Source organism: Eublepharis macularius, chromosome 12 (assembly GCF_028583425.1).
Source record: "Eublepharis macularius isolate TG4126 chromosome 12, MPM_Emac_v1.0, whole genome shotgun sequence".
NCBI lineage: Eukaryota > Metazoa > Chordata > Lepidosauria > Squamata > Eublepharidae > Eublepharis > Eublepharis macularius.
This window is the reverse complement of record NC_072801.1, coordinates 18,021,457-18,049,325: the sequence shown is the minus strand read 5'-3', so window position 1 is coordinate 18,049,325 and position 27,869 is coordinate 18,021,457. Positions and strand designations below refer to the sequence as shown.

The window sequence follows — 27,869 nt, the reverse complement described above, 5'->3', positions numbered from 1 at the left end:
AGGCAAATGTGATAAACTAGAATTTCAAAGTAATAGCACATTCAGCACCACACTGTCTCTCTTCCCCTTTCTTTTGCAAAACCCAGTGTTTGAACTATGTAGTACTAATTCTTTTAAAATGCTTTTTTGTGTGCCTCAGGCTCTAAGAAGGGATGTTTAAATCTATGCATGATTCTCAGCTCTCTATATTTTGGTATGCCAGAGTAGTTCCATCCTGTTTTCGTGCCAGTGATCCTGTTTGCTGAAGATAACCTATTACGTTCTCTTCAGCAGCCAAGAAAATGCTAATTGGATGTGTGTGCTTTTTAAAATGCCAGTGCACACAATCAGGAGGAGTTCGGGCCCTGAACAGGACTCCAAGGTTGTAAGCCCTTGAGCTTTCTTGGCTGGCTGCAGGAAATGCAATAGCCATGTGAAGTATGAAATTCTACCTCAAGTAGCACTGAGAACTTGAAGTGCTTGCCCTTGCAGGACTAGGTTTTCTCCCATGCTCCCTCTAGAGTAGCAGAGACCATCAGCCATTGCATGGTGCAGGGTAGCAATGCAATCCAGTATAAGGAAGTTCCTGTACTCATCACAGGATTTTTGCACAAACGAAAGCCCCGTCCTTATTCAAAACCCCTTCTCTTGTGTGTAATTCCTCTGGCACCCTATAGATTTTTGCATCACATAGGAAGACTGGGCCCATGGTAACGCCCCCTGCCTCAGACTGTTTGTCAAGAGTGGTAAATGACTGTGTAGTTGGCCTCCCCGTGAGTTAAATGTCACAAACAAGAGTTTATAGAATACATTAATCTGTTACAAGTGAATTGTGGGAGCCAGCCTCTGGAAAAGGGCTGTGCAACAACCCGACTACAATGGTACTATTAAGAATCTTGTCTTCAGGGTCCCACTGATCTGGGTCTGGAATGAATTTTCTTTGCCAACTTCAAATGGCCCAGTAGATCCTGGTGGTTTTGGTCCCACTTCTTCAGCACGTGGCTTGACGTATTTTCTTGAGCAATCTGAATCTGTGCTCAGCCAGCACTCTTCTACAATGCATTGGCTCTCTTTGCTAATTTTGCAGGGATTAAATGAAGGCCGACCATGCATTTAGTCCTTGGTTGCACTGCGGAGACCTAGGTTTATGTCCTTGTCTAACTAAGAAGCCTATCTTGCCTTGGGGCAGCCGCTCTGTCTCAGCTTAGCTGGAGCTCTATGGAAGAAGTGTGGAATCCAAATGAGATCCTCTACTGTCAGTTCTCAGATTCCTTGTGCATAGGGGCTGATCTGCTTGCTCCATCCCTCTATATAAACAAATGTGTAATGCACGCATCGGCCATCTTTATCCCCATTTGTGGGTAAGTATACAATGCACTGAGATCATTTGCCACGGGTTAATCCTGAGTATTGAGTGGTGCACATTTGTGGGTAAGTATACAATGCACTGAGATCATATGCCACAGGTTAATCCTGAGTACTGAGTGGTGCACAGCAAGGAAGTGTATCCACAATGGTGCCACCCAACCAACTATTTTCTGTGCCATCGATTCTGAGCGCTGCTGAATGTACATGACAAATGGTGATTGAGTTGGGCTTTTTAGCATAGTGTTTTGTAAAATTGTTCTATAGCCCTTGCTAGCTAATGCTACCTGAATATCTAAAACAGTGTCTTTCTGGTGCTGTGACTAATGGTTACCCTACCACTTCTTCCTTCCCTTATAGCTACCAACCCATTTAACTAGTAATACTTCAATAATTGGTTTTATTTTTCATCTTATTAGTGCTTTAAATAAGGCAGAAAAGCCTTATTTAGTAGAACTTACACATGAAATAATAAGCCCAGGGCTGGCTTGACTTCAGGTTTCCACAAGTAGCTTTACAAGAATCCTGCCTGTATTAAATGTACAGTTCTGGAGCGTACTCTCAGGATCTCTTAAACAGCATCCCTAATCTGTCTTCAGCAATCTGGAATATGCCTTCTTGCCTACTAAGTTGCAAATACTTTAGTGGAGCAGACCAAGCTCTGCCTTGTTCAGCTTTCTGAGAGAGAATCCTGGCACCCATCAAGCACTGGGCTGTCCCACTAGAAACTGGTCATCCATAGAACGTGGTCTACCTTTGATCCACCTTCTGCCCCAAGCAATGCATACTATGGATTTTCAGAAGAGCAATTGTCAGACATAGGCAATCCCTATTGGAGCAGAACTCGGGAGAAACTTTTCAAAAAGTCGATTGATTGAGCATCAAGATGTAAAAATGATGAAAGAAAAACCCCTTTTTCTCAGTTTACCTTGAAGAACCATCTGCCAGGAGCAGTGGGGGCATGGGGGAATGCCACAGCAAAAGTCACTAGAAATCACAACAGTTAGACAGACAACTTGCCTGCAGCTTCTAGTATAGACCATTCAGCTGCACTGTCTATTTACAATATTAAGCTGCACTGTCTATTTACAATATTAATACACCGGTTGTTGCTCAAAATAGTGTGTTTCAGGTTTTCTGACCAGCAGCCTAGAGGGCTACTTACCAAGGCGGAAAGGGTTAAACGCATCCTATACACAAAGACTATTAAAACTGCTATTCTACACATTACGTGGAATGATTTTCTAGTTCACAGCTGGTATAGGGTTGGAATTTATCCTTTCCCTATATTAGATACATATATTTAGTAGGTTAAAAATTGGCAGCAGGCTCTTAAATCTGCAAGCCTTCCCCCGGTGTGTGTAGTTTTTTTTTTAAACAAGTATTTCCCGTTCCCTGGATATAGCTTATATTTAGATATAGTCTTTGTTTTATCTAGGCGTGCTTGCTGAGTGATCCGTGCAACAGTGACCAAGTCACCAACCCGTACATTCAGCTTACAATAGCTACTGTAAAGGGAAAAAAATGTACAGCAAATTTAAACTATCAAGACTGTGGATGCTCATTGTCCTTTAAAAAAAAAGTGCTTTGAAAAGGAAGGTGTGGCCAGAGAGGGTTGGGGCTTACATGATAGCACACTGGGTGGCCCCACAGCAATCTTTAATAATAGCTATTCCTGTTTTCGCGATGGTGGGCTTGTTTGGAGGAGGAGGTGGGGGCGGCGGCTCTGCCTTCTTCTCTGCAGGTGTACCTGTGGCAATCAGAATGGAACGGCATTAATATTAGCGTTGGCATGGACACCAGCCCATCTTCTTCAAAACGACAGCATTTCACATTTAGGATGGAAATCAAAACCTTACTCCAAGCTACTACCATTTAAGATCTCCTTACCTAGCCAGTATTTCTCATTACAACCTCAGAGTATCTTTCACTGCTCTGTGCTTTCAGATGATGCAGACAGCTCTTTTGGCAAGGCGTTAATTTTCACACCCCTATGGAACATCACACCTGCATTTGTGGATTACCTACAGTGGAGAACCTTTCCCACCACCTACTTTATCATCCATTATATAGTGTACCCAGAGCTAAATTTTTGGCCAGAATCCTATCAGTGACAAACACATACTCTGAAATCGAGAAGACTGTGTTTTTGTTATCTGACACTGATAATCATGTGCCCTATAGAGTCTCTCAGTTTGCACTCGCAGCCAAAAAGATAAGATCTAAGGTGATACTGAATGAGGCTGTTTCGTGACTCCTGGGATAGTTTGGCATACTGTATTGTTTTAATTAATTTTAGTAACCTAGACAAACTGGATAATGGATTTAATTATTTATTAATCGATGTTTGGTGAATTGTGATGGCCTATGGCTACAGACAATAAACTCTTTGATTTGATTTGATTTGATTTGATTTGATTTGATTTGATTTGATTTGATTTGATTTGATTTGATTTGATTTGATTTGATTTGATTTGATTTGATTTGATTTGATAGAAGTGCCAGGGGAAACCCGCACTCTTCCATGACGCTACCCAGTGCCACCCTTGACGGATACTGTTCTGCAGTGACCAGCCAGGAAGAATTTTGTTCACATACAAGCCAATGAGCAGTCCTGCACATAACCTATGATGTGCCCTGTATGATAATACCTTAGACCCACTGTGTGTGAACAGTCTTCTTCGTGGCTGGCTCTCAGCCCGAGCCATCCAAGCTGCAGGTGAGGTGAGATCACACATTGAGAAGGGTGCTACAGTGCAGCAGCTGAAGGCCTCTTACAACTACCAGTAGCATGTTGTCTGGCAGGTCCAAGACAGGTCCCTGTGCACTGTCAACATATTTGGAGTTCAGCTTGCTCTCAGTTGTAGATGGTGCAAGAAGAAAGTGATGGGGACAGACATATCTGTCACTCCCTCCCAGGCCCCATGTTTCCACACGCCCAATCAAAACGGAGTACCTGCAGGCTGCAGCACTGTCAGCACCAGTGGGGGCCCAGCCTGCTCTCAGAGGGTGGTGGCGCAAGACAGGGCCAACAGCCAAATTTTGCTTGGGCTGACTGGATACTTTCTTCTGGCCCTCATGCTTATCGTTGCCACCATTTTTTCTTCACCGCCATTGCGCTGTGAATGCTTTCTCTGAGTTGAAGGGTGTGGACCAAACTATATTTCATGTGGCGGTGGTTGCTTGTGACACATGCATTGAACAAAAAATTGCCTTTTAGCAAAGGTGGGGGATGACAGGCCTCAGAGAGCAAGGGAGCCAAATGCCACAGCCATAGTACGGACATCAGATTTGCTATATCCCCTGGAAAGGTTAAAAAAACTCACCAGTTGGAGATCTTGTTACTTTGTCGAAGGGTTTCAACTTAATCCGGAGAAACTCGGCCATTTCTTTGTCTTCTTCCTTCTCTCTATTAAGTAAAATAACAGCAGTGCCAAGAGGGAAAAAAATCTGTGACATCTCCTTCATGGCTCTGGATAAAAACATTGTTGGCCTAAATCCAAAGAATTGCGCATACACTTGAGTTTTCTTGCCACCTTTCCCACCCTTGCGTCTCTGAAAAGTCATTCCTGAAAATCATGGGCCTTTAAATATGGACTGTGATATGGCTGTGATACGGCACAAGAGGGCAGTAGTCCGTGGTACTTCCCTCCGAACGCTATGCCTGAGTCAGAACATCAAGAAGATGGGCTCCATTTGCACAAAAAACCCACCCTGTACCCAAGTGATTGCCATTTAAGTCTTTGGTGTTTACCTTAATCTCTCCACTTCTGCATCATCGACCAGGAAATCTCTTTTTTGTACCAGTTTGTGGATCTTCTGAATCAGTTCATCTTCTCTCTCCTTTTGCTCCTTTGTCTTGTCTTTTTCTGTCCAGGAGAAGAAAGAGGAGATTGGTTGATTGGAGAGATGGAGTTGGATCCAACTAGGTTTTCCATTGCTGCAAAAAGGGAGGATTGGGGGGGATCTCATATGATCACCAAAAAGCAGGGCTCATTTTGAGGGGGAACGCACAGGAACGCAGTTCTAGCAGTTTCCCAAAGAGGTCACATGTCAGGTGGCCCTACCCACCTGACATTTTGGGCCTTTCAGCTTGGATAGGGGCTGAAACGGCCCAGATCGAGCCTCTGACGGGTGGTGGATCACTGTCCTGTTCAGCAGCGGCCTGATCCTGACCATTTTGGGCCCCTTTGGGGCCATTTTCAGCTCCTTTTTGCCATTCTGGACCCAATTTCAGCCCTGAACGGCCAGGATTGGGTCCAAAACAGCCAGGATAGGTGATGCCAGGGGGTGTGGCATATGCAAATCAGTCATGCTAATGACGCACTTCTGGTGATGGCAAGGGGTGTGGCATATGCTAATGAGTTATGCTAATGAGTTCCTCCAGCTCTTTTTCTACGAAATGACCCCTGCCGAAAAGGTTAGACTGATGGTCATGAGACCTATATGGCATAAGCCATGTGGAATGGGGGCTGTAGTAAGGAGAGGAAGTGGGCTGCTAGCTGGATCCAAACCATGATTACATTTTTCCACTACTGCTAACTTTGCAGAAAGCCTTGTTTCCACAGGTTTTTGTTGGAAATACAATGTCTTGTGTACAGAGAAGGCAGAAGGCACAGAATGCCAGCAAGGGGCAGCAGGTCTGACAGTTGGATAGATGGCAGAGTGGGATCCTTCATTCCTCCTCTGTCTTTGCATGTCTCCAGATTGGTATTCTTGGGCTACTTCCTGCTTCCTGCCTCTTCCCGGAAGTCCCTCCTCCCTTTTTACTGAGGTAGTTAGTATCTGTTCTGTTTCTCTCTATTCTGTCAAAGTTGTAGTTCCTGAATAAACTCTCTTCATTCACTGCTTAATCAGACTCAAGATCATAAGCTATACCAGTTTTTTACTTTGGAACTGGCAGCCACAAGTGTTTCTTCAGCTCCGATCTGTTCACTTCTGGTTAAATCCTTAAATTGCTCCGGTGAGAAGATAACTTGGGTGAGTTAAGGTTATGCATTTCAACCTCAACTGCACTGGTGGTAGAGTACCATTACTGGACCTCCTGAGTATCACTTTTTCTTGGAAGAATTTTCTATTATTCTAACCTGAGATTGTAGGTTGGGTCTATCCAAGGGACCCTATTAGGGTTGCCAGGTCTAGGTTGGGAAATTCCTGGAGATTTGGGGGGTGGAGCCTGGAAAGAGTGGAGTTTGGGGAGGACAGGGGCCTCAATGAAGTATAATGCCATAGATTCAATCCTCCAAAGCAGCCATTTTCTCCAGGAGAACTGACCTCTGTGGCCTGGAGATCAGTTGTAATTGCGGGAGATCTCCAGCCACCACCTGGAGGCTGGCAACCCTAGACCCCATGTGTCTTCTTGACCGTCACCCTCCTTGATTGGTTACTCAGAACTAATGAGGATTAACTGGTTGGGTCTAGATTACTGATGCCTCTTTGACAAAAGGAGCAGTCCTAATTGCTTCAGGACAGAAGGGGGTCAGGAACCTAAAGATATCCTCTAAACAGTTTCACTAACAAACTGGTGCCAATGGGTTACTGTTAATACTTAAAGAACGCAGGGGAGTCCCAGAAGATCTTGATCTTTCTTATCACACCTGTTTTCGCCCTTTATTTCAATATCCTATTTGAACCACTGTCTTCCTGTTAATATATGGAAACTTTTGTAGATCAATTTGTCTCAAACTTTGGTAATTGCAAGTTGGTATTCCATCGTGATGGGATATTTGGAGCCTTTCAATTGTGGTCAGTTTTACTAATTTTTGTCAATGCTTACAAGATTTGCTAATAAATTACCTGGAGTTGCTACTAAATTCTGCAGCTCTTTCTTAAGGTTCATGATATCCTTGCACAACTGGATGTCATCCATCCTACAGAAACAGGAAGAAAAAAATAAGATTGTAATACACGTTCATTGTCTGTTTCTGGAATTGGTTCATGGGATTCATTTATCTAGTTATTCTTTTCTTTTGAGTTCTACTTGGCTGCAGGGAAAATCTTGCTGTGAAACCTTTTCCCTGGATTTTCTTCTGCGGAGAAGCTTTCCACAGAAGTTGCAAAGTGCATTAATCATAAAAGGTCAAAACCTAACAAGAATATAGATCCAGAGGAGTTCGCCGTGTTAGTCTATAGTAGCAAAATCGAAAAGTGTCCAGTAGCACCTTTAAGACTAACCAACTTTACTGTAGCATAAGCTTTCGAGAATCACAGTTCTCTTCTTCAGATGTATCTTTACTGTAGCATAAGCTTTTGAGAATCACAGCTCTCTTCGTCAGATGCATCTGACGAAGAGAACTGTGATTCTCGAAAGCTTATGCTACAGTAAAGTTGGTTAGTCTTAAAGGTGCTACTGGACTCTTTTCGATTTAACAAGAATATAGTTTCTGCCTTATTTTTTTTAATGATCGATATTCTAACACAAACGTTTCTTAAAAGGTACTGGGTTGGCTCTTACAGGTCTTTTCTGGAAGAGTCTCTTGCATTAGGACAAAACACTTTGTACTGGAGGAGGGAGCCTCCATTACGAGAACAGGCCCTTGGAATCCAATCCATTCATTTCTGCTTACAGAAGTTACAGCAGTGACATTAAATGCAGCTAGGTGTTGGGAAGAAGAGAAGGAAGCAACTATCCCACTGTGGTGGCAATGCAGACACAGAAAGAAATACAGGGGTGGAAAAATTATTTGAACAAGTATCGTCTGCAGCTCCTTTCCCCCATGGTGGAGATACATCAGCCAATCCTCTGGGACTTTTTGTACCAGCCAAGTAAAGGCCAGTGTTAATAGCAAGAAGTGTGTTTATAAGGAGTGACAGAATGGTGTATTGTCGAAGGCTTTCACGGCCGGAGAACGATGGTTGTTGTGGGTTTTCCGGGCTGTATTGCCATGGCCTTGGCCAAGACCACGGCAATACAGCCCGGAAAACCCACAACAACCATAGTGACAGGATGGTTTCAAATTCTCACCGTGTCTGTGTTATCAACAGGGGATTAACCTAAGCCTCCTCTTTTAAAATGTTCACATCTCCTTTCAGCTGAAAACCAGTAAGTTCAAGTTCAGGTTAGCCTTTATTGGCATATATCAACAATTCAGGTTATCTGCTTACAAAAAGAAAAACAAAAATTAAAAGGATGCTACATTACAAATACATAAATACAATTGTAATGAAAAGCAGTAATTCCTCCAGACCTGAGTATGACTGAGAAGCAAGACCTGCAGTTGGTAAATGTGCCCCGATCTTTGGCAGGAACAGCACGTTGGGCTTATTTGCTTGGGCTGAGCAGATGCAGGGGTGGGAGGTTGGGAGGTTTCTGTGAGTGTATCACACAAGCCTGGTAGTCGTGTTAGTCTGTCTGTAGCAGTAGAAAAGAGCAAGAGTCCAGTAGCACCTATAAGACTAACAACATTTGTGCGTTGTTAGCCGATGGGAAATTGTCAATGGGAGATCACCATGCAGAAGCCGGCAATGGGAAACCACCTGTTGGCAGGGTTTGCCATAAGTCAGTTGTGACTTGATGGGACCCTGTACACGTACGCGTACACGTGCTTGCTCTTCATGTATTTCACATGAAAGCTCATACCCTCCCACAAGTTGTGTTAGTCTTATAAGTGCTACTGGACTCTCGCTCTTTTCTACTGCTACAGACAGACTAACATGGCTACCCATCTTGGTCTATCACCCAAGTCTGTGCATCAAATTCTAATTTATTTATTAACGTCATTTATGTTCCACTTTACACCCCAATGGACACTCAAACCAGATTATATAATTCTCCTCTCCTCCTCCATTTCATCCTCACAACAGCCCTGTGAGGTAGGTGAGGGTGGGAGTGCATGACTCGACCAAGATCGACCCAACAAATCTCTCATGGCAGAGTGGGAATTCAAACCTGGGTCTCCCAGATCCCAGTCTGGCATTAACTACTATACAACACTGTCTCAAAAATGTTTTTCTGAATAGTGGGTGGCATTTCTGTGTTATGAGTATCAAAATTCAAGTAAAACACTGTTAGAAAGAAGCTGAAATATAAGCATCGGAAAGGTCACAATCAAAATATTCGTAAGGTTCATTTTGCACCAACATATGCCTGGAGGGCACCTGATAGAGCAATCTTGCTGTGGCTAAGCAGAGATTGGTCTGTGCCTCAACAGTGAGGCCTCCACCAAGTTCTGTATGTGGCACTTTTAGTTCCATGATAAGATAAGTTGTACCAAAGCCGTTACATGAGACTAGCATAACTTAAGGATTGCCTACTCCCCTACAAACTTATTGAGACCACGCTTAGGTGGCCCCACTAAGGCTAGACAAGTGGCAAGAAAGAGCCTTATTGTCGTGGCACCAAGACTATGCAACTCCATCCCTAGGGATATTTTCCCCTGTCCCAAGGATATTTGCCTGTCCTCTTCTATCACCATCTTCCACCAGCAGGTAAAGACTTTTTTGTTGTTCTTTATGGTGTTTCCTCGTTGATTCTTTCTTCCTGCCTTAAATTGTAATTTGCCGTAGGCATGTATTTTAGCTGTTTTCACAATGTATTTTTATTATGGCCGTTTTCACACATCTTAGCAGCCATGCAAAATCGTGCGAAACTCCCGATGGGAAATCGAGCCAGGAAGACGCCGTCATTCCGGGAGTTTCACGCGATTTCACGCAGCCGGTAAGACGTGTGAAAACGGCCACCACTTGCTCTAGTTGTTAGCTGTCTTGGTGGCTTTGATTGGGGGAAAAGGCTGGAGACATATTTTGTAAATAATAAAATTGTAACCATACTGTAACCAGTAATTGTAACCAAATTGTAACCAGGTGTATGGTTGAGGCCAGCATGGGATCCTCACTGAGCCTCCCGCCAGCCTCCCACTATGAGCGGAACTACAAGTGACAAAAGGCACAGGTTGGACACTTGTCAGCTTCCCTCAAGTCTTGATGGGAAATGTTGGCAGCTTGGCGGAATGTTGGACAAGTGACAGTTGAAAAGTCCATTGGACAGCAGTCGGAGAGCCAAGCTGCAAGACCAGGATGCCTACATTTCCCATCAAAACTTGAGGGAAGCTGACAAGTGTCCAACCTGTGCCTTTTGTCACTTGTAGTTCCGCTCTAAGTGTGGGGTTATACAGTGTCCACCCGCCGGCTGCCCAACATATGGGTACAGCATGGGGCTATGTAGTGCCCATTCGTTTGCTGACCCACATATGGGTTGCAGTACATTATCTGTCCACTTCCCTCCCCCTGTATGCTGATGGGCAGGAATCTGGAATTGACCCCATCTTGGAACAGTTAGTATCTGTTGTTGATTTTATCATAAACTGTTGTTTTATGAATTGTTTTAATATTTGTATTATATTTTTATAACTGCTGTACCTTGCCCTGAGCCCGCTTGTGGGAGGGGCGAGTTAGAAATGTAATAAATAATAAAAATAATAATAAAATAAAATAATAGTAGGAAGCCCAGATTGTTCAGGGAGAGCAGAAACCAACTGCCAGTCGGGATCAGAGGAAGAGCAGCGTTTTCTGGCATGGAAGATTCACTGGACATTTGAGTCCTTAGATCCTCTTCTTTTGTTCCTTCTGATCTCAGGCAAAGTCCGTATTTTATCTGCAGGCAATAGATGGTGGTGATGGAAAGTGTCGTAGTGCTCTTTTATTAATTAACAGTTTTAAAGGCTGTCGTCCATCCAGTGAGAAATGATGCTAAATAGATGCTGGGTTGTGAGTGAACCGCACTTTTATGTTCTCCAGCCTGTGCGCATACAGAGTGAGAAACACGAATCACATGATGAGAACAAATTATTTAAAGTGCTTGCATTAATGAGAAGGCGACCCATTTGTCAGAAGAGGAGAATGTAACAAAGATAATGGAAGGGACTGTCAGTTGCTGCAGACCAGTGAAGTTATTTTAGTATCAGCACAGAATCTGATCTAGGTTAATTTTTCCATCTGCCTGTTCTTATGGTGTATTAATTGGGGCTGTGAAAGAGGGCAGCTGGTTAAGACAGGCCACACTGGATATAAATTCCCCCAAACGAGCCAGTGCATTGTCAGTGCTAGAATATAGGACTAGGATTTGGGAGAACAAGGTCAAACCCCCACTTTGCTCATATATTCTCAGTGTAACCTACATCACAGGATTGTTGTGAGAATAAAACAGAAGGGGAGAATGCTGTAAATCACTTTGGGTCCTCAGATGGCCCCAGTGGTTTTCAAAACGGAGGCATTTGTTATGGCCAGGTAGACTTTCATGAGCGGGCCTCACTAAATGTCACCCCAAGATACTTCAAAGTTGATGTTTAAGGCCTTGCCCATACAGAAATTGGCCAGTGTGTTCAGCATTCTCCTTAAACCGATACAAATTAGGAACACCAACAACTTGTCACCTGCATATAGAAAAATTGACACTTTCTGACTCCTAGGGCTGCCATTCCCCCACCCGGCACGGGGGATCCCCTGCTCCACCTCCTCCCCCCGACCCCACTTACCTGGCCAGCGGGGGGGGGGTGTACGCCCCTGGGGCGCCCCCCCCCAGTGGTGCAGCACACACCTGTGCCCCGCTGCGGCATGCTCCTGTTTTGGGCCAAATTGAGCCCACGGGGGGGGGGGGGATTCAGCCCTTTGGCAAGCATGGGAGCACATGCCGGGCTGCCCTTTGACCCGTGTGATGACATCACTTTCTGGAAGTGACGTCATGCACGCCGGGAGCATGCGTGAGGACAAAGTGCAAAAACTGCGAAGGGTGAGTTTGAGGTTCCAAGTCCCCTGCCGGGGGACTCAAGGGACGTGGCAACCCTACTGACCCCCCAAAGATGGTGGAAAGGACTCAGCCTGGCAAGCTTGAAACTATGACATTTAAGTAGAGATTGAAGAGCAAGGGGGCCCCCTGTTTGACCCTCGAGCAATTGGCATCTCCTTTATTATAGAGCCTGTTGGGGCTACTTTAAATCTTGCAGATATATTGGAATGCAATTCCAGAATCAGGAACTATTAAGTATTTATCGATATTAGTGCCTGCTAGTTTTGCCCACATTCAGTTCTGACCTACTGAGTCAAAGGCAGTGGTAAGATCCACAATCGCTGTGACCATGGCTTTGGTGGGGCCCTTAATGCCATGTTGAGCCGGCTAGTAAAGCAACAAGCAGTGTACTCCTTTCCTAAACCCTGCTGCTCAGGATGGATAACGTTATCAGAGGTCTCCCAGTCCTCCAGTTTGAGCAGCAAAAACTGCTGTACAATTTGGAGGCCATGGTCCAGCAGGCTAATTGGCAATTAGTCAATAATTTGGGGGGGGGACTAATAATTTTGGGGGACCTTTTTAAATACTAAAACTACAATGCTTTGTTTCTACCCTAAGGGGAAAACACCAGTTTGATCAAAATAAATAACTGCAAAGATGGGCACCCACCAAATCGGAAGGATTTAAATAACTTGGCAGGGATCAGGCCCTGACCAGGGGACTTAAACTTTTTTTAAAAAAACATGTTTAACCAGTTTAAAAGCACAGTTTAAGACTGCCAATAAACACAAACACAACAAAGTTAATTAAAAGCAATCCTAAAGAAAAACATCTTCAGTTGCCTCTTGAGATTGGCAGTGAGGGGGTCAGGTGCACCTCCCTGGAGATGCTATTTTATATGGGACTGCCACTAGGGTTGCCAGCTCCAAGTTGGGAAATTCCTGGAGATCTGAGGGGTGAAACCTGGAGAAAGTGGGGTCCCCACGATCCCCAAATCAACTGGAAAACGGGATTGCTCGTGTTCAAGAAAGGGGAATGTCGAGCGCACGGATGGGCTCCGGAATGGGGCCGAAACGCTCCCCCCCCCTTTAGAACCAGTGCTGCTCACCCAGGAGCAGATAGAACAAATCGCCCCAGAACATCGGGATCTAAAACAAGTATTCGAGGAAGAAGAAGCCAACAAGCTCCCACACACACACACACCGTGCAACGGATTGCACCATCGAACTCATCCCGGGGAAAAGCTCCCAAAAGGGAAATTGTACTCAATGAACAGAGAAGAGTGGAAAGAGCTCAGAGAGTTCATTGACAAAAACCTGGCGAGAGGATTCATCCGCCCAGCCAGCTGCCCCTACACCGCTCCAGTCTTATTTTGCAAGAAAAAGGATGGGGGACTGAGACTCTGAGGTAGGCTACATTGAGAGTATATGAGTGACCCACTTTCCCAAGCCCATAGCAGGCGACTCTTTTCCAGCAGGAAATTTTAAGGGTGACTGCCTGTTAATTGCTGCGGACCAAACAGCAGTGAAGGGGTCAGTTCTAAAGGACACCTCTGTTAGGGAGCTATGAGGCAGGTTTTCTCATGCACCCTGCTTGTGAACACATTTATTCATTACAGATGCATGGAAAGTGTGGTTTAGGGTGTAGAGTGCCAGCACTAGAGGAGGGAGGCCTGGCATCAAATCTCCCCTCAGGATTGAAGATTATTTGCTGACCTTGGGACAGTCACGCCTCACAGAGTTGTGAGGGCTCCTTGGATGGTGGAGGTGGGGGACAAAAATGTGATGGGTGAATTTAAGGTTGCCAACTCCAGGTTGGAAAATTCTTGAAGATTTGAGGATGGAGCCTGGGAAGGGGGGGATTTAGGAAGGGGAGGAACCTCAAGGGGATATAATTCTATCGAATCCACCCTCAAAAGCAGCCATTTTTCTAGGGGAACTGATTGGTTGTAATTCTGGGAGATCTCCAGCCCCATTTGGAGGTTGACAACTATAGAGTCCGTCTCCCGCATGGAATATCTCTTTCCTCCAGAAAAGTTGGTTCAGAATTTACTCTGAAATCATTATTGCAGATGAAAAATTTTTAAAGCCCCTTCAAATGGTTTATAGGCTATGTCTGTGAGGAATTATGATATTAGAGAGCCTGCCAATTTGGTATTGTATGAGAGTATTTTAATAGTCACTGTATTTGGATAGGTCTAGAGTTTATACAAACAAGAAAGAGGAATTACAATGTAAAGTTACCAAAACAAGGAATGCCTAAGCAGCACACACTGAATGTGAGAACAGGACAGTTCACATGTATTACAAATTTTCTGTATTCTTTGTACAATAATATTTCGTTGGTCTCACATTACAAGCCAAAAACTAATGAGAACTTTTATCTTGCTGGTTCTTAAAAACATTTACGCTGACTATGCGTATGGAACCCAAGGTCACTGAGCATTCTATGAAGCTTTTCAGCTGAAGTCATATTTTGTTTCTATGGTAGAGTTGTTATGGGGTGGGGAGGGGGGTGAAATTTATTTTTCCAAAATTTTCGTTTTTTATAGAGGAATTGGTTACTCTTATTCTCTCTTCCTCTTTTAAAAGAGGGGTTTACTTTGATTTTTCATTCATTGATCTTTGAGGGTTTTTTAAAGCATATGATAAATTATGGTTGTTGTGGGTTTTCCGGGCTGTATTGCCGTGGTCTTGGCATTGTAGTTCCTGACGTTTCGCCAGCAGCTGTGGCTGGCATCTTCAGAGGTGTAGAACCAAAAGACAGAGATCTCTCAGTGTCACAGTGTGGAAAAGATGTTGGCAGGTCATTTGTAGAGACCCCCTCACCTCTGCAGGAGTATACCGTATACCCTGCAGCTGTGGACAAGTTTACATCGGGACCACAAAGCGTAGCATCCAGACAAGAATAAAAGAACATGATAGACACTGCAGACTTGGACAACCTGAAAAATCAGCAGTGGCTGAACATAGCCTAACTCAAACAGGGCACAGTATCTTATTCCAGGACACCAAAATACTGGACAACACTTCCAACTACTTTGTCAGACTGCACAGGGAAGCCATTGAAATTCACAAGCATAAGCAAAACTTCAACAGGAAAAAAGAAACCTTAAGAACAAACAGAGCATGGTTTCCAGTTCTGAAAAACACCAGGCTAACAAAACACTCTATCCCCGACAATAGCCCTGCAGAGAAGATTAGCACATCAAGCCCCAATCCATATGCAAAAGAACCTCCTCAGGATACAGTGAAGCCTCCCTCCATTAGCATTCCACACCCTGGGAAACTCTTACAGGATGACTCAGCTCAACCCCACCCCTCCTGAGTAGATACAAATGACCTGCCAACATCTTTTCCACACTGTGACACTGAGAGATCTCTGTCTTTTGGTGCTACACCTCTGAAGATGCCAGCCACAGCTGCTGGCGAAACGTCAGGAACTACAATGCCAAGACCACGGCTATACAGCCCAGAAAACCCACAACAACCATCGTTCTCCGGCCGTGAAAGCCTTCGACAATATGATAAATTAGTTTCTGTTTCTACCACAAGATGGCACTCTATGCACACTTTTGGACAGAGCAAGATTCCAGGAATGCCTTTAAGACTAACAAAATTAGTGGTAGTAGTTTATGAGCTCTCCTGAGCCATAGCTCACTTCTTGGTATCTGAAGAAGTGAGCTGTCGCTCATGAAAGCTCATACCCTACAACTAATTTTGTTAATCTTATAGGTGCTACTGGACTCTTGCTCTTTTCCACGGCTTATATACAGACTAGCACGGCTACCCATCTTGCTCTATGCACACTTTTGTAACTTCAACCCTTGGGTGGAGAGTACTTCTATTATATAAATACTGAAGAAGAGCCGCAACAAAACAGGACTGCATCTGGATTCCTGTACCTATATGCAAGAATTTCTGCATCTGTATGCAGGGATGTCTGTAATTTGACTCTCGTTGGCTGATTCCGCACACATTGGATAATGCACTTCCAATCCTCTTTATAGATCATTTGGAACGGATTTTTTCGTGTGCGGAACAAAAAATCCACCTCAAATGATTGATAAAGTGCATTGAAAGTGCATTATCCAACGTGTGCGGAATCAGCCCTTATGTAGTTTTGGGTTTATAATGTGAGAACAAAGAAAGACTGTTGTACAAAGAATATAGGAAGTTTGTAATAACAAGAGAGTCATCTCACATTCACAGTGTGTGCTTTGGCATCCCTGAGTTTTACACAGAAACATCACAGGACTCCTTCTTACATTTCATGGACTTCAGCTTCATTATTTACAATTTCCCCTTTATGTAATTTGCCAGCTGACAAGAACACTTCACACATCTAACAAAGTTGGCTGCTGTCCACAAAAACCTCTGTCACAGATCTGTGTAGTTTTTTTTTTTAAAAAAATGCTACAGGACTCCTTTCTGAACACAGGTCAGTGGCTGGAGCATTAGAGAGCCAGTTTGGTGTAGGGATTAAGAGTGGCAGGACTGTAATCTGGAGAGCCGGGTTTGATTCCCCACTCTTCCACTTGAAGCCAGCTGGGTGACCTTGGGATAGTCACAGCTCTCTCAGAGCTCTCTCAGCCCCACCCACCTCACAGGGTGTTTTGTTGTGGGGATAATAATGTCATACTTTGTGAACAGCTCTGAGTGGGCATTCAGTTGTCCTGAAGGGCGGTATATAAATCGAATATTATTATTATTATTAGATTATATGACTAGAAAGACCTCAGTTCAAATTCCTGCTCAGTCAAAAAGCTCACTGTGTAAGCTTGGGCCTAGTCAGCCTCACAGGGTTATTGGGGTGCAATGAAGGCAGGAAGAATCATGTACGCCATCTTGAGCTCTGGAGGAAGATACAGGATGAAACCGTCATTAAAACACCTCAGAAATTAGCAGGGGAACTAAAATGAAGGGAACAATCCCGCACATTTATGTCCTTGCACAGGGACCCTTCTCCTTTAACTGTATGATTTCTCCACATGTTCCTTAGGCTTAGGTACTATTCTGGGGCACCTCAAGAGGAGATTCTCATTGCAGCTGCCATTTTGAATGAAAATCCTTTGGGCAACTCTTTTTCTTTGGTCTTTGCAAAGACTCTGGTGAGTGTTGAAAAGCTTTGCTCTCCCTTTTCTTTGCTGGTAGCTCTTTTTCAATTTCTACCTTTTATTTCTACCTTCTATCCTTGAACAAAATGAGCAAAATTACAGCCCTGTTACTAGCATGCAATTTGAAGAAACTGTGTAGCCTTGAATATGCAGCTTGCACTTAGAAACAGCTGAGACAGCAAGACCAGAAGCTGGTAAACAAAGCCGTTAGAACCAGCCAGATAAGAGAGAAGGGAAAGTTTCTCTTAGAGCTGAGAAAGGGGTGAGCTTTTGCCTCAGCGAGAAGCTGAGCTTTGGCCTAAGCCAGGGGTGGGCAAATTGCGGCCCGCGGGCCACATGCGGCCCGCTACAGAGTTTTTTGTGGCCCGCCAAGACAGTCAGAAAAATCCGCCTTGAACTGAGATTTCCTTCCCATGCGCGATATGAAATTAGCACAATAAATAAATTGAATAAAACGACCACTATTTTATTTAATTTATATTTATTGATTTTTATGATACAATTTATACCTTTTCTGAAATGCAAAGTTAACTAATGAATGCAATCATTTTAAAAGGTGCGGCCCTCCGCTAACCTCCGCTCCCACAAAGTGGCCCCCGGGCCAAAACAATTGCCCACCCCTGCCCTAAGCAAAGCAAGTTATAAAAGATCCTCCTCGCCATTTTGGGGTTGGGGAACAGAGCTGGGTTTTTGCTATTACTCTGTACCCCTTGATTCCCCGAATAAAAGTTTTCCTCTTCCAGCGTCCTCCAGACTGGCGTCGTTATTTGGGCAAACCACACCAGGTCAAACTGACCTGCTGTTTTTGCAACAGGACTGCTTTACTAACTGTCTGATCATAGTCTATCATTGTGAAAATACTGTTTGCTCTCCCCTCCTTGCTATCAGCTGGGATCCCTGCCTGTTTTGTTGTTAAGTTGTAAAGCTATAGGGGTGATGTTTTATAAAATGATCTCCACTGTTCTCAGATGTCTATCCATACAATCTGTGTTCCCCTTTTAACCATTTAACGCCTGTCAAAGGACTTTTTATCAGTAATCATTGCAAAATGTGAGTGGGGTTTTTTGTTCTTACGTTCTTCTTGTATATGATCTTCATTAAATTTTTATCTTTCTTCCCAAAAGTTTAGTATAGTGTACATGGTTCTCTTCTCTTCTGTTTCACTCTCACAACAATCTTGTGAGGTAGGTTAGGCTGGAAGAGAGATTGCCCAGAGTCGTTCACAGTGCAATCCTAAGAAGAGTTACTCCAGTCTAAGCCCTTTGAAATCAATGGGCTTAGACTGAAGTAAATCTTTTTAGGATTGCATTGTCAGTGAGCCCCATGGCTAAGTGGGGATTTGAACCCAGGTCTTCTCTGTCCAATGGTCTTGCCCCCACACCGCACAGACTCAGTTGTTCATGCCTGTTACACTTGGGTATGACTGGAAAGTCCCATATCGAAACCTTGCTGAATGTAACCATGCCTTAATATGAGATCTCCAGGTAATCCTGTCTATGCTTTCTTTAATTCTGCACTAGAATGGAAATATAATTTTGTGGGGTTTGCACCCTATGTCTTGTTCTAATCTTTTATTCAAGAACCAGCATTGTGTAGCAGTTAAGGATATTGGACTAGGGTCTAGAAGACGCACGCTTCAATCCCGCCCTCCCTGACATAGAAGCTTGCTAGGTGGTGACCTTGGGCCAGTCATTCTGTCTCAGACTAACCCATCTCACAGATGTATTGCAAGGATAACATTGGAAAAAGGTAGAACAATGTTTGCAAGCTTTTTTTGACACCCTGTTGTGGAGAAAAGCAGGTTCTACAGACTTAAGTAAATAAATAAAATACTGAGCTACCCTGAGCCCCAAATTTTGAAAGAGTGTATAGCTATGTCTTCTTTCTGGTGTTGTTAGATTTTGGACATTAACGCTTTTTAATGGTTTTTTAAAACTCTGTTATTTTTGGTGAAGAAAGAACTGTTTGGTACTGAGATAACTGAGTTGATGGCATATCTCTTAAACAATCTGCCTGTCTTTCCATGGTTTTGAAATGCAGATGCTGTCAGCCATCCGATAATCTATGAAACTGAATCAGTCTGTACTGTGATTTTTTTAAAGCCATACCACGATATGCACATCTTTTGTTTGACAGCAGGGCCTTTTCACATTACTTACGTGCCTCCGGAACATCGCAAAATGTAGCGCAAGAAATGCGGAAGATCGCATCTTCTTGCACAAGTTTTGCACAATGTCGCGTGAGTTTTGCGCGACGTCGCAGAAAACTCGCAAGAAGACACGATCTTCTGCGTTTCTTGTGCTACATTTTGCCATGTTCTGGAGGCACGTAAGTAGTGTGAAAAGGGCCCAGATGTTTACTGGATTCTGTTGTAGCATGTTTTTATTACTATCCCTGAGAAAGATCATTTTCTAGTCAGATTGGATAGCCTTGTTCTTTGTAGGCCCCAATCTGAATCTCTCCGCCCATTTTTGACAATGCCCCTTCCTGTCTCCCTCCTCTCAGTAAGACTCAGTCTTTGAACCCTGTCCAAGAAAATGGTTTGAATCTTCATAGATCTGTTGACTATAGTGATACTTTTGTGGAATTTACCCAACAGTGATATTCAGGAATGTTACAGCGGTGAAATTTTATGATCAGTTTGTTTCTACTGAAGAATAGTCTTTAAATCTTCCATCTTAAAATTTGTCTTCTGGTTGCCCAGTGGGCAGTTTGCAAGGGACTCCAAGCCCACTGAGCTCAAATTGCATTTCTTCTTATAACTCTACAATGAAAAGGGCTATATATGTAGACAGTTGTGTGGGGGGGTGATACTTGATATCTGGGAACTGATTATAGCAATAGATTGTCAAAACATTCGGCTGTAGCAGTCTATAAATTCCAGAAGCCCCCAAAATCCCATCAGAGGGAAGCCAACGGAGGGAAGTATGGGAAAGTCTGCCATGTAGATATTTCATTATCAACATGAACATCTTTGCATTTTCAGCAACCAGGAAGAAAGCTGTGTGTAGAATCATTGTTGGGTGAAAACTTCCGGTAACTTAGATTTCTTATTCACAGGGGCGGCGCAAGGGTTTGTGGCGCTCGCAGCCGGCTGGCTGGGCCCCCCCCCCGTTCGTGCGCGCGTGCGCACCAGCCTGTGTGATGACGTCACACGTGCCGCCGCCGGCCCAATCGCTGCAGCGGGCAGCCTCCGAGCTCTCCTGCTTCGTTGCCTGCGCCGCCACAGATACCTGCCCGCAGCGGCTGCGCCCAGCCGGGGGGCTTGTGCTGGCGGCAGGGCAGGAGGGATAGGAGGCTGCTGCTTTGGGGGGGTGCGCTCCTGCCCCCCGCGCCTCCTCTGGCGCTCCCTCTGGCACCCTGCACCTGAGGCCACCGCCTACCTGGCCTCTATGGGCGCACCGGTCCTGCTTATTCACACTTTTGATGGGAGGGGCCTCAAAGCAGAAAATGAGATGAACCAGTCGGCCATTTTCTTTACCAGGTCTTCATACTTACTTACTTTCACCCCTTCAAAGATGATATTGAACCTGGTACTTCCTGGATGACCGTTCATTCTCCTATTGACTATTCTATACCACCTTTTTCAAAAATCCTGCTTTCCAGAGCAAGCTTAGTATCTCCATATGTCAGCAGTATTTCTGGGCAAGTAAAACTCATTTTAGTTATTAGTGGAGGCAAGGTTAAGAGGGCGAACAGAACACAAAAGTGCTCTCTAATTGGAAACAGCCAGAGCAGGACCGGGATTAATTAACTTCTTTGGCCAGCTAATGAAAACAAGAGTCTGGCCTTGCAACGTGTTTCATTATTAGAGATGCAGAGTCAGGCCTCTACAGTCTCAGATACATGAGACCTAATTGCTCGGGAGGTAATAAAGCCACAAATGTGGCAGATCATTTTAAGTGACTTCAAATGGAGTCTTCTGGGGGACTGGTGTGGCTTGCAGATATTGAAACTAGCGGAGGTGACTGGGAATCTGCTTGCGCCAGATGCCAAAAAGATCTTGCAGAGTCAAATCCAAATTGCTGTTGCATACCTGGAGTACCTGTTCAACCTGTACATTTGTCAACAGATACTATGGCTTGGTTCAGACGTAACTCAAAACCTTGCTTTATTTTAACTGGACAGTTTGTGAAGTCAGCTTTTGGCAGGCAGTTGAACATACAATCTTAATATGCCTTGGAAAATATGATATCATGGTCTTCACTCTTTTCCAGGGCCGGATCTACGGTTGCCAGTGTCCAGGACAACTGAAGACCAGCCACTTGCGCGCACACGTAGCGCATGCGATCCCGGCGTGGTGTGATGACGTCACTTCCGTGACATCATCGCGCAGGGCGGCGCGTGCTGCCCTACAGCAAGCTGGCTGTCCCAGCACGCCGCGGAGCTGGCAGTGGTAGTGCGAGTGGCTGGGAGGCCGCCCACGCCATTTGCCTTCCCTGCATAACGGGGCAGCTGGCTTGCCGCACGCCCCCTGTCCTGAGGGGCAGGCGAATGGCGCGGGTGGCCTCCCAGCCACCCGTGCTGCCTTTCACCTGCCCTGCAGAACAGGAGGTGCATGGCAAGTGCACCCCCGTCCCGCTGCCCGCGCAATCCCGGGGCTGGCAGCTGTGCCCAGCACCCCCTCTTTGGCAGCGCCAGGGGCAGACTACCCCCCCCTGCCCCCCGTCAATCCGGCCCTGCTCTTTCCCTTCTCTTTTTGCAGGCACTCAGCTGGCATCCTAGCTCCCACTGCAGGAAAGGTCCCCAGGGAATGAGCCAGAAACTCTACATTGGTACATTTTGAGAAACAATAGTTCAGTGGGGTAAATAAAGCAGGTGCAGATGATGGCTCCCGATGCTGGTTTGACAGACCTTCATTAATCACAGGGAGCAGAGTAACCTGTGCGGGGATGATCATATCAGCCATGGAGTTGGATCCAGACTAAACCAATTTGCTTGCTGCAGATCCCTCCCTATTCCCCAAGAGCAGCATTTTGTGAAGAGAGCCAGTTTGGTTTAGTGGTTAAGAGTGGCAGGACTCTAATCTGGAGAATCGGGTTTGATTCCCTCCCCACTCCTCCACTTGAAGCCAGCTGGATGACCTTGGGTCAGTCACAGCTCTCTCAGAGCTCTCTCAGCCCCACCCACCTCACAGGGTGATTGTCATGAGGATAATAACAACAGACTTTGTAAACTGCTGTGAGTGGGTGTTTAGTTGTCCTGAAGGGCGGTTATAAATTGAATGTTATTATTATCAGCAGCAGCAGCAGGCTGCAGTGGGTAGGGTTGCCATATGGCCTCCCCCTTGCAAAAAAATGGGTGGGGCCCCTGGCACTCATCCAACGTTTCTCCCTTATGCAGATGTTCTCATCTCCAATTCATTGATGTCAGTTCTGCAAGTGACATCATTGCTGGAGCAAAGCAGCCTGGCAGGTCTCCTGGCTGCTTCCCCAGTGCTCAGGCGGTCAGGTGAGCTGACCAGTTGGCCAGCTGCTCCCCCTGTGTGCGGAAGGCTGGGTGGGCCGGAAGCAGAGAGGAGAAGGCAGAGGCAGCTCAGGAAAGCCTGATGGTGCTGCCATCTGCTCCTGCATGTCAGCAGCCAGCCAGTCCTCCTCCTATACAAAAATACCGGGCATTTATATGTCTGGTATTTTAACTGAATTTCCTATGGACAGTCCAATAAAAAAACTAGATTCTCCAGGGGAAAATCAGACACCAGAATGACAACTCTAGCAGCGAGATGGCGGAAAGGTCCATTCTGCCACTGGGAAATCTAGTCTGGATCCAGTCCACAGTTAGTGTAATTAAACCATGATTTCGCTTGATATCTGAACTGAACACCTAAGCCTCTGGGGTGCTCTTCTCCAAAGGAAGGTGACCCTAAAAAGGCTAATCTTGACTCGTTCGTGCTTGATTTGAGGAGGAGGAGAACTGTATTTCCTCAGTAGCATATAGGAATAAAATATTTTATCACTTATCATTTAGAATTGGGACTCGCTTCTGGTTGCAGTACAGTGGAATCCTAAGCACAGTTACACTCTTTGAAGTCCGTTAAAGTTTGTAGGCATGGGGGGGGGGTCTAACAAGGGTTGCCAGCAACCCCCTCCAGTGCCTGCATCACTCAATAGACCAATGGGAGGATGAAAGTGGAAAAGCTACCATGTCGCTCTAGGATTCAACAGAAACTCTATGGTACAGGTTTGCTCCAGAAACATCATGAGCCCCCCACCCCCATGATCCTGCATGACCAGTCTCCAGTTCAGTGTCATTTGCCAGCTGGCAACTCTAGATGTAACCTTGTTTAGGATTCCGCTGGTACCCACTGCTACCTGGGCATAGAGGAAGAAAGGCAGATCCAATGGGTTTTTTAATCGTAGTATGCTGTTTCGAGGATCCTGTGACCAAAACATAGCATAAAAACGTGCTTGAATGCGGAGAAATGTGTAAAATTATGGGTCAAGGTCACAAACCCCAATTCTGTTCTCAGATGTTACGTAGCAAGTCTGTACATGTGGTTAATTTAGATACCATATTCTAGTTTCAGTGCTGATCATCTGTTTTGGTATCTCTCATCACTTGATTCATTTCATAACACGCTAAATCAATTCTTTAAAATCGTCTTAAGGATGATTCGCATGACCTTTGGGTCACAGTTGGGGGAGGTTTCCCTTCACAAAATAGCATCGTTCTTCTTTCATCGCCTTGGTTGGATTCCACTCCTATCTCTTAATGGGAACCGTTGACTGATGCTGAAAAAAGTACTCAAATCACTTGTGTTGCAAACAAGGCTTTTTTCTGGGAAAAGAGGTGGTGGAACTCAGGACTGCACAATGACGTCACTTTGGGTCAGCTGGAACAAGGGGGGAGTTTTTTAAAGTTTAAATTGTCCTCAGCGAAAATGGTCACATGGCCGGTGACCCCACCCCCCTGATCTCCAGACAGAGGGGGGTTTAGATTGCCCTCCATGCAGCTCCCCTCTTTCTGGAGATCAGGGGGCGGGGCTACCAGCCATGTGACCATTTTTAAGAGGTGCCAGAACTCCATTCCACCGCGTTCCCGCTGAAAAAAAGCCCTGGTTGCAAAATCATCCCATTGATCAGAAACCAGAGCCTTAGCAAAGCACTGAAAATCAAAAAAATTCTTAGTGTCCCCCCCCCCCATTAGATTTTACTAAGGCTGCTTCCTCCCTGACTCAGACCACATAATTTCTTTCTTCCACTTCAACTCTACCAAGCACTTCCATATGAATCATATTTTTAAAGGCCAAGAGCAGGGTTATTTTCACTCAAATTACTGCCCACTCTCCCTCCTTGCCCAAAGCCTTTGATGAGTACACCCTTTGTTCAGTAACAGTGTAGTCCTGAGAGCATCTCTGTGTACTCTATAAGCTCAGGTAGATATTAAGGTTGCAAAAACTATGATGGCTCTGAAAATGTCTGACCTGCTTCGGGCTTGATGGAGAGCTTGATGGGGGGTGGGGGAGGTTTTAATGCTTGCTTCCAACCTTGCACTGTTGCACCGTTCACAACCATCACCCTGCCCCGTGGTGTTGCTAGTCAAAATGCAGGTGCCATCTAAGGCCACTAACCATGCAGGGGGAAGGGCTCCATTGGTGAAACCCACAAAAGGCCAAACACATGCAGCTGCTGTATTTCTGTTTTCATAACTCTAGGAATAGCAGATTGCAGATTCCCCAGGGTCTTGTCTAGTACCGTTAGACCATGGGGCCATGCAAAGTTGCTCCGTGTTTGAGCAAGAGGAGATTTGTCTGAAGCCCACCGTTCGGTCCCTTCTACCCATCTGGCAAAACACAGCAAACAGCTAACCATTTCTAGTCTCTGAGAGCAGATGCTTGGCAAGCCAAGCCAAATCAAGATACCTTCTCTGTCTGAAAATGCAAGAAAAATATTTTCAGTTGCTACACAGAGAACCAGTTTGGTATAGTGGTTAAAAGCAGCAGGACTCTAATCTGGAGAGCCAGATTTGATTCCCCACTCTTCGCTTGAAGCCAGCTGGGTGACCTTGGGTCAATCACAGCTCTCTCAGCCCCACCCACCTCAGAGGGTGATTGTTGTTGTGGGGATAATAATAGTATACTTTGTAAACCACTCTGAGTGGGTGTTAAGTTGTCCTGAAGGGTGGTATATAAATCAAATGTTATTATATATTATTATATAGGTTGGTGTAACAGGGAGCAAAAAGAAAGACATAAAGAGAAATCAAAAAGTTTTTTTTTTAATCCCATCCTTCTACCTCCAAAAGTCTTCCAGAAAGATATACCTTTCATGGAAGGTCAAGAGCAAGGAAGTAAGATGGGCTTCATGGGGCAGGGAGTTCTAAAGGCTGAAGGCAACCACTGAGAGATCTCTAGTCTGTTTGATTACTACTTCCTTCAGTGCTGATAACAAAAGCCTCAGAGGTTGTTCTTTATTTGCATGCCTTCCCGCATCTTATAGATGCTCTAGCTGATTTCCAAAGAAAATGGGTTGATCTTTCTCCCTATAAACATTTTAGATATCTCCTTCCATTAGAATTCATGCCACACAGAATCCAGAATCCAAGATGGAGGTGGACCACTCAGGTGGCTTTCATAACAAATCATAAAGTGGCAGTAGCAACCTTTTGAAAAGGAAGACAGTTTGTCCGGTCATTAGAGAATGTGAACTCTGTACTTGAATTGCCCTTGAAAAAGCTTGCGCATGGGAGCAGGCGAAACAAACCAAAAAGCTAGCAGTTTGTCGGGCAGATTTTGCATCCCCCCCCCCCCATGGAGAGAGAGGGCTGGAAGAGGAAATTTAGAGCAATGAAGCTTTGTTTGTTTAATCCAGCAACCCTCAAGAGAAGGAAATCACGAGCGAGTGCAATCAGCAAAATGTGTGTTGGAACAGTTTGAAATTAGAAGCACCATATTGAAGAGAACTGTCGTTCAAAAGACTGCACTTGGAAAGAATTACCGGACTTCTTAGAAATTGATATTACTTATATGTTTATGGTTGCATATTTATTTGAATGTTACTGTGCCAAGTGACATATATAAGAGCAGGGCTCATTTCAAGGGGGAACGCGCAGGAACGCAGTTCCGGCAGTTCCCCAAAGAGGTCACATGTCAGGTGGCCCCACCCGCCTGACTCTCAGTCATTTTGGGCCCGTTTCAGCCTGGATTGGGGCCGAAACGGCCCGGATCGGGCCTCTGACAGGTAGTGGATCACTCTCCCACTCAGCAGCAGCCCGATCCTGACCATTTTGGGCCCCTTTTCGGCCATTTTCAGCCCCCTTTTGCCATTTTGGGCCCAATTTCAGCCCTGCATGACCAGGATTGGGTCCAAAACAGCCAGGATAGGTGATGTCAGGGGGTGTGGCATATGCAAATCAGTTATGCTAATGACACATTTCCAGTGATGGCAAAGGGTGTGGTATATGCTAATGAGTTATGCTAATCAGCCTCCAGCTCTTTTTCTACGAAATGACCCCTGTATAAGAGGATTGTGAATTGGTTGTAACTATTACTGTAAACTATATTGAAATGTGATATTTATTAACTTGTTTGCATTGCACAATAAGAGCACAGAGCACTTTATATTAAATAGTTTAATAAGTAATAACCTAGAACACGTTTATGAAAGTATATTGATCTGGGAGAGAGCTTGTGGTAGGGCATCTGAGAACAGGAAACAGTGACGGACAGAAGAGAAATGAGACCTCAGGTGCTCTTTTTGCCCTCAGCTCTGAGCTAACCGGAACATTTCTGTTTTGAGCATCTTTTGTGCGTGACAGAGTATGTTGTGTGATTTAAAAAATGCAGGATGTGTGCGCTGAGGTGCCATTCACTCGCAAACGTTTCTGGGGCACTCGCATTCCTTTCTGTTCCTGCACTTAGTAACCGTCGCTGGAGGGATTTAATCCCTTGAATTCTTCTTTCAAACCTTTCCTCAGCTACTGAATAACTCAGATTCATGGGGGAGAGCGGCCCACGGATATTGGGAAATAGAGGAGATTAATTTCATTCTATTTCCAGACTGTTTGCACCAAGGCCGGGTTAGGATGCTGCATTATTTTTTAAGGACAAAGACAGACGAGGCAATGAATTTATTGAAAAGGAAATAAGACCCCCACCAATTTGGATGGGTGCTGTGTGCATGGGCGAGTGTGTCTAGTACCTTTTTATCCCACCCTTCCTCCAAGAAGTTCAGAGTGTTCATGATTCTCCTTACTTCCAATTTATCCTCACAACATTCCTGTGAGGTTGTTTAGGGTGAGAAAAATTGTTGGCACAAAGTCACCCAGAAGGTTTCAAGGCAGAGTGGGGATTTGAACCCGGGTCACAGCAATCCGAGCCTGACATTCTAACTACAAAAGCACGCTAGTTTAACTCTTTCCCCCCTCCTCTGGTTTAGTTTGCTGGTTAAAAACTGCCATCACCCTATAGTGTTGCAGAGGGGAAGGCTTGCATCCTCTTTCTGCTTTCTTTTTTCCTTCCACCGCTGCTAATAGCTTGTATGCAGCACAGTGTAAATAGGAGTTGCAAATTTGGCTCTGAGTTTGAGGATGTTATGTAGAGTTTATGCCTTTTCTCCCCGTGCCACTTCTGCCCCTCTTACGTAGCCACAACTCTCTCTTTCGCACAGCTGCTTAAAAAAACCACAGCAGATCAGCGCGTGCATGGCGTGTAGAAGTTTTACTTCAGTCCCTGTATTTCCACTTCAA

General features: G+C 44.9%; 1 protein-coding gene across 1 annotated transcript in view; it reads right to left on the bottom strand.

The window, feature by feature from the left end:
* Positions 1 to 2,966: 2,966 nt before the first annotated feature.
* Positions 2,967 to 27,869, bottom strand: part of BMERB1 (bMERB domain containing 1) — a 60,958-nt gene continuing 36,055 nt past the window's right edge. Inside the window, exons 3-6 of the mRNA XM_054992207.1 lie at positions 7,141 to 7,214; positions 5,099 to 5,213; positions 4,671 to 4,753; positions 2,967 to 3,094 (exon numbers count right to left, since the gene is read on the bottom strand). Of these exons, the coding sequence (XP_054848182.1) occupies positions 2,967 to 3,094; positions 4,671 to 4,753; positions 5,099 to 5,213; positions 7,141 to 7,214 (400 nt within the window). The remainder of the gene's footprint in view (positions 3,095 to 4,670; positions 4,754 to 5,098; positions 5,214 to 7,140; positions 7,215 to 27,869) is intronic.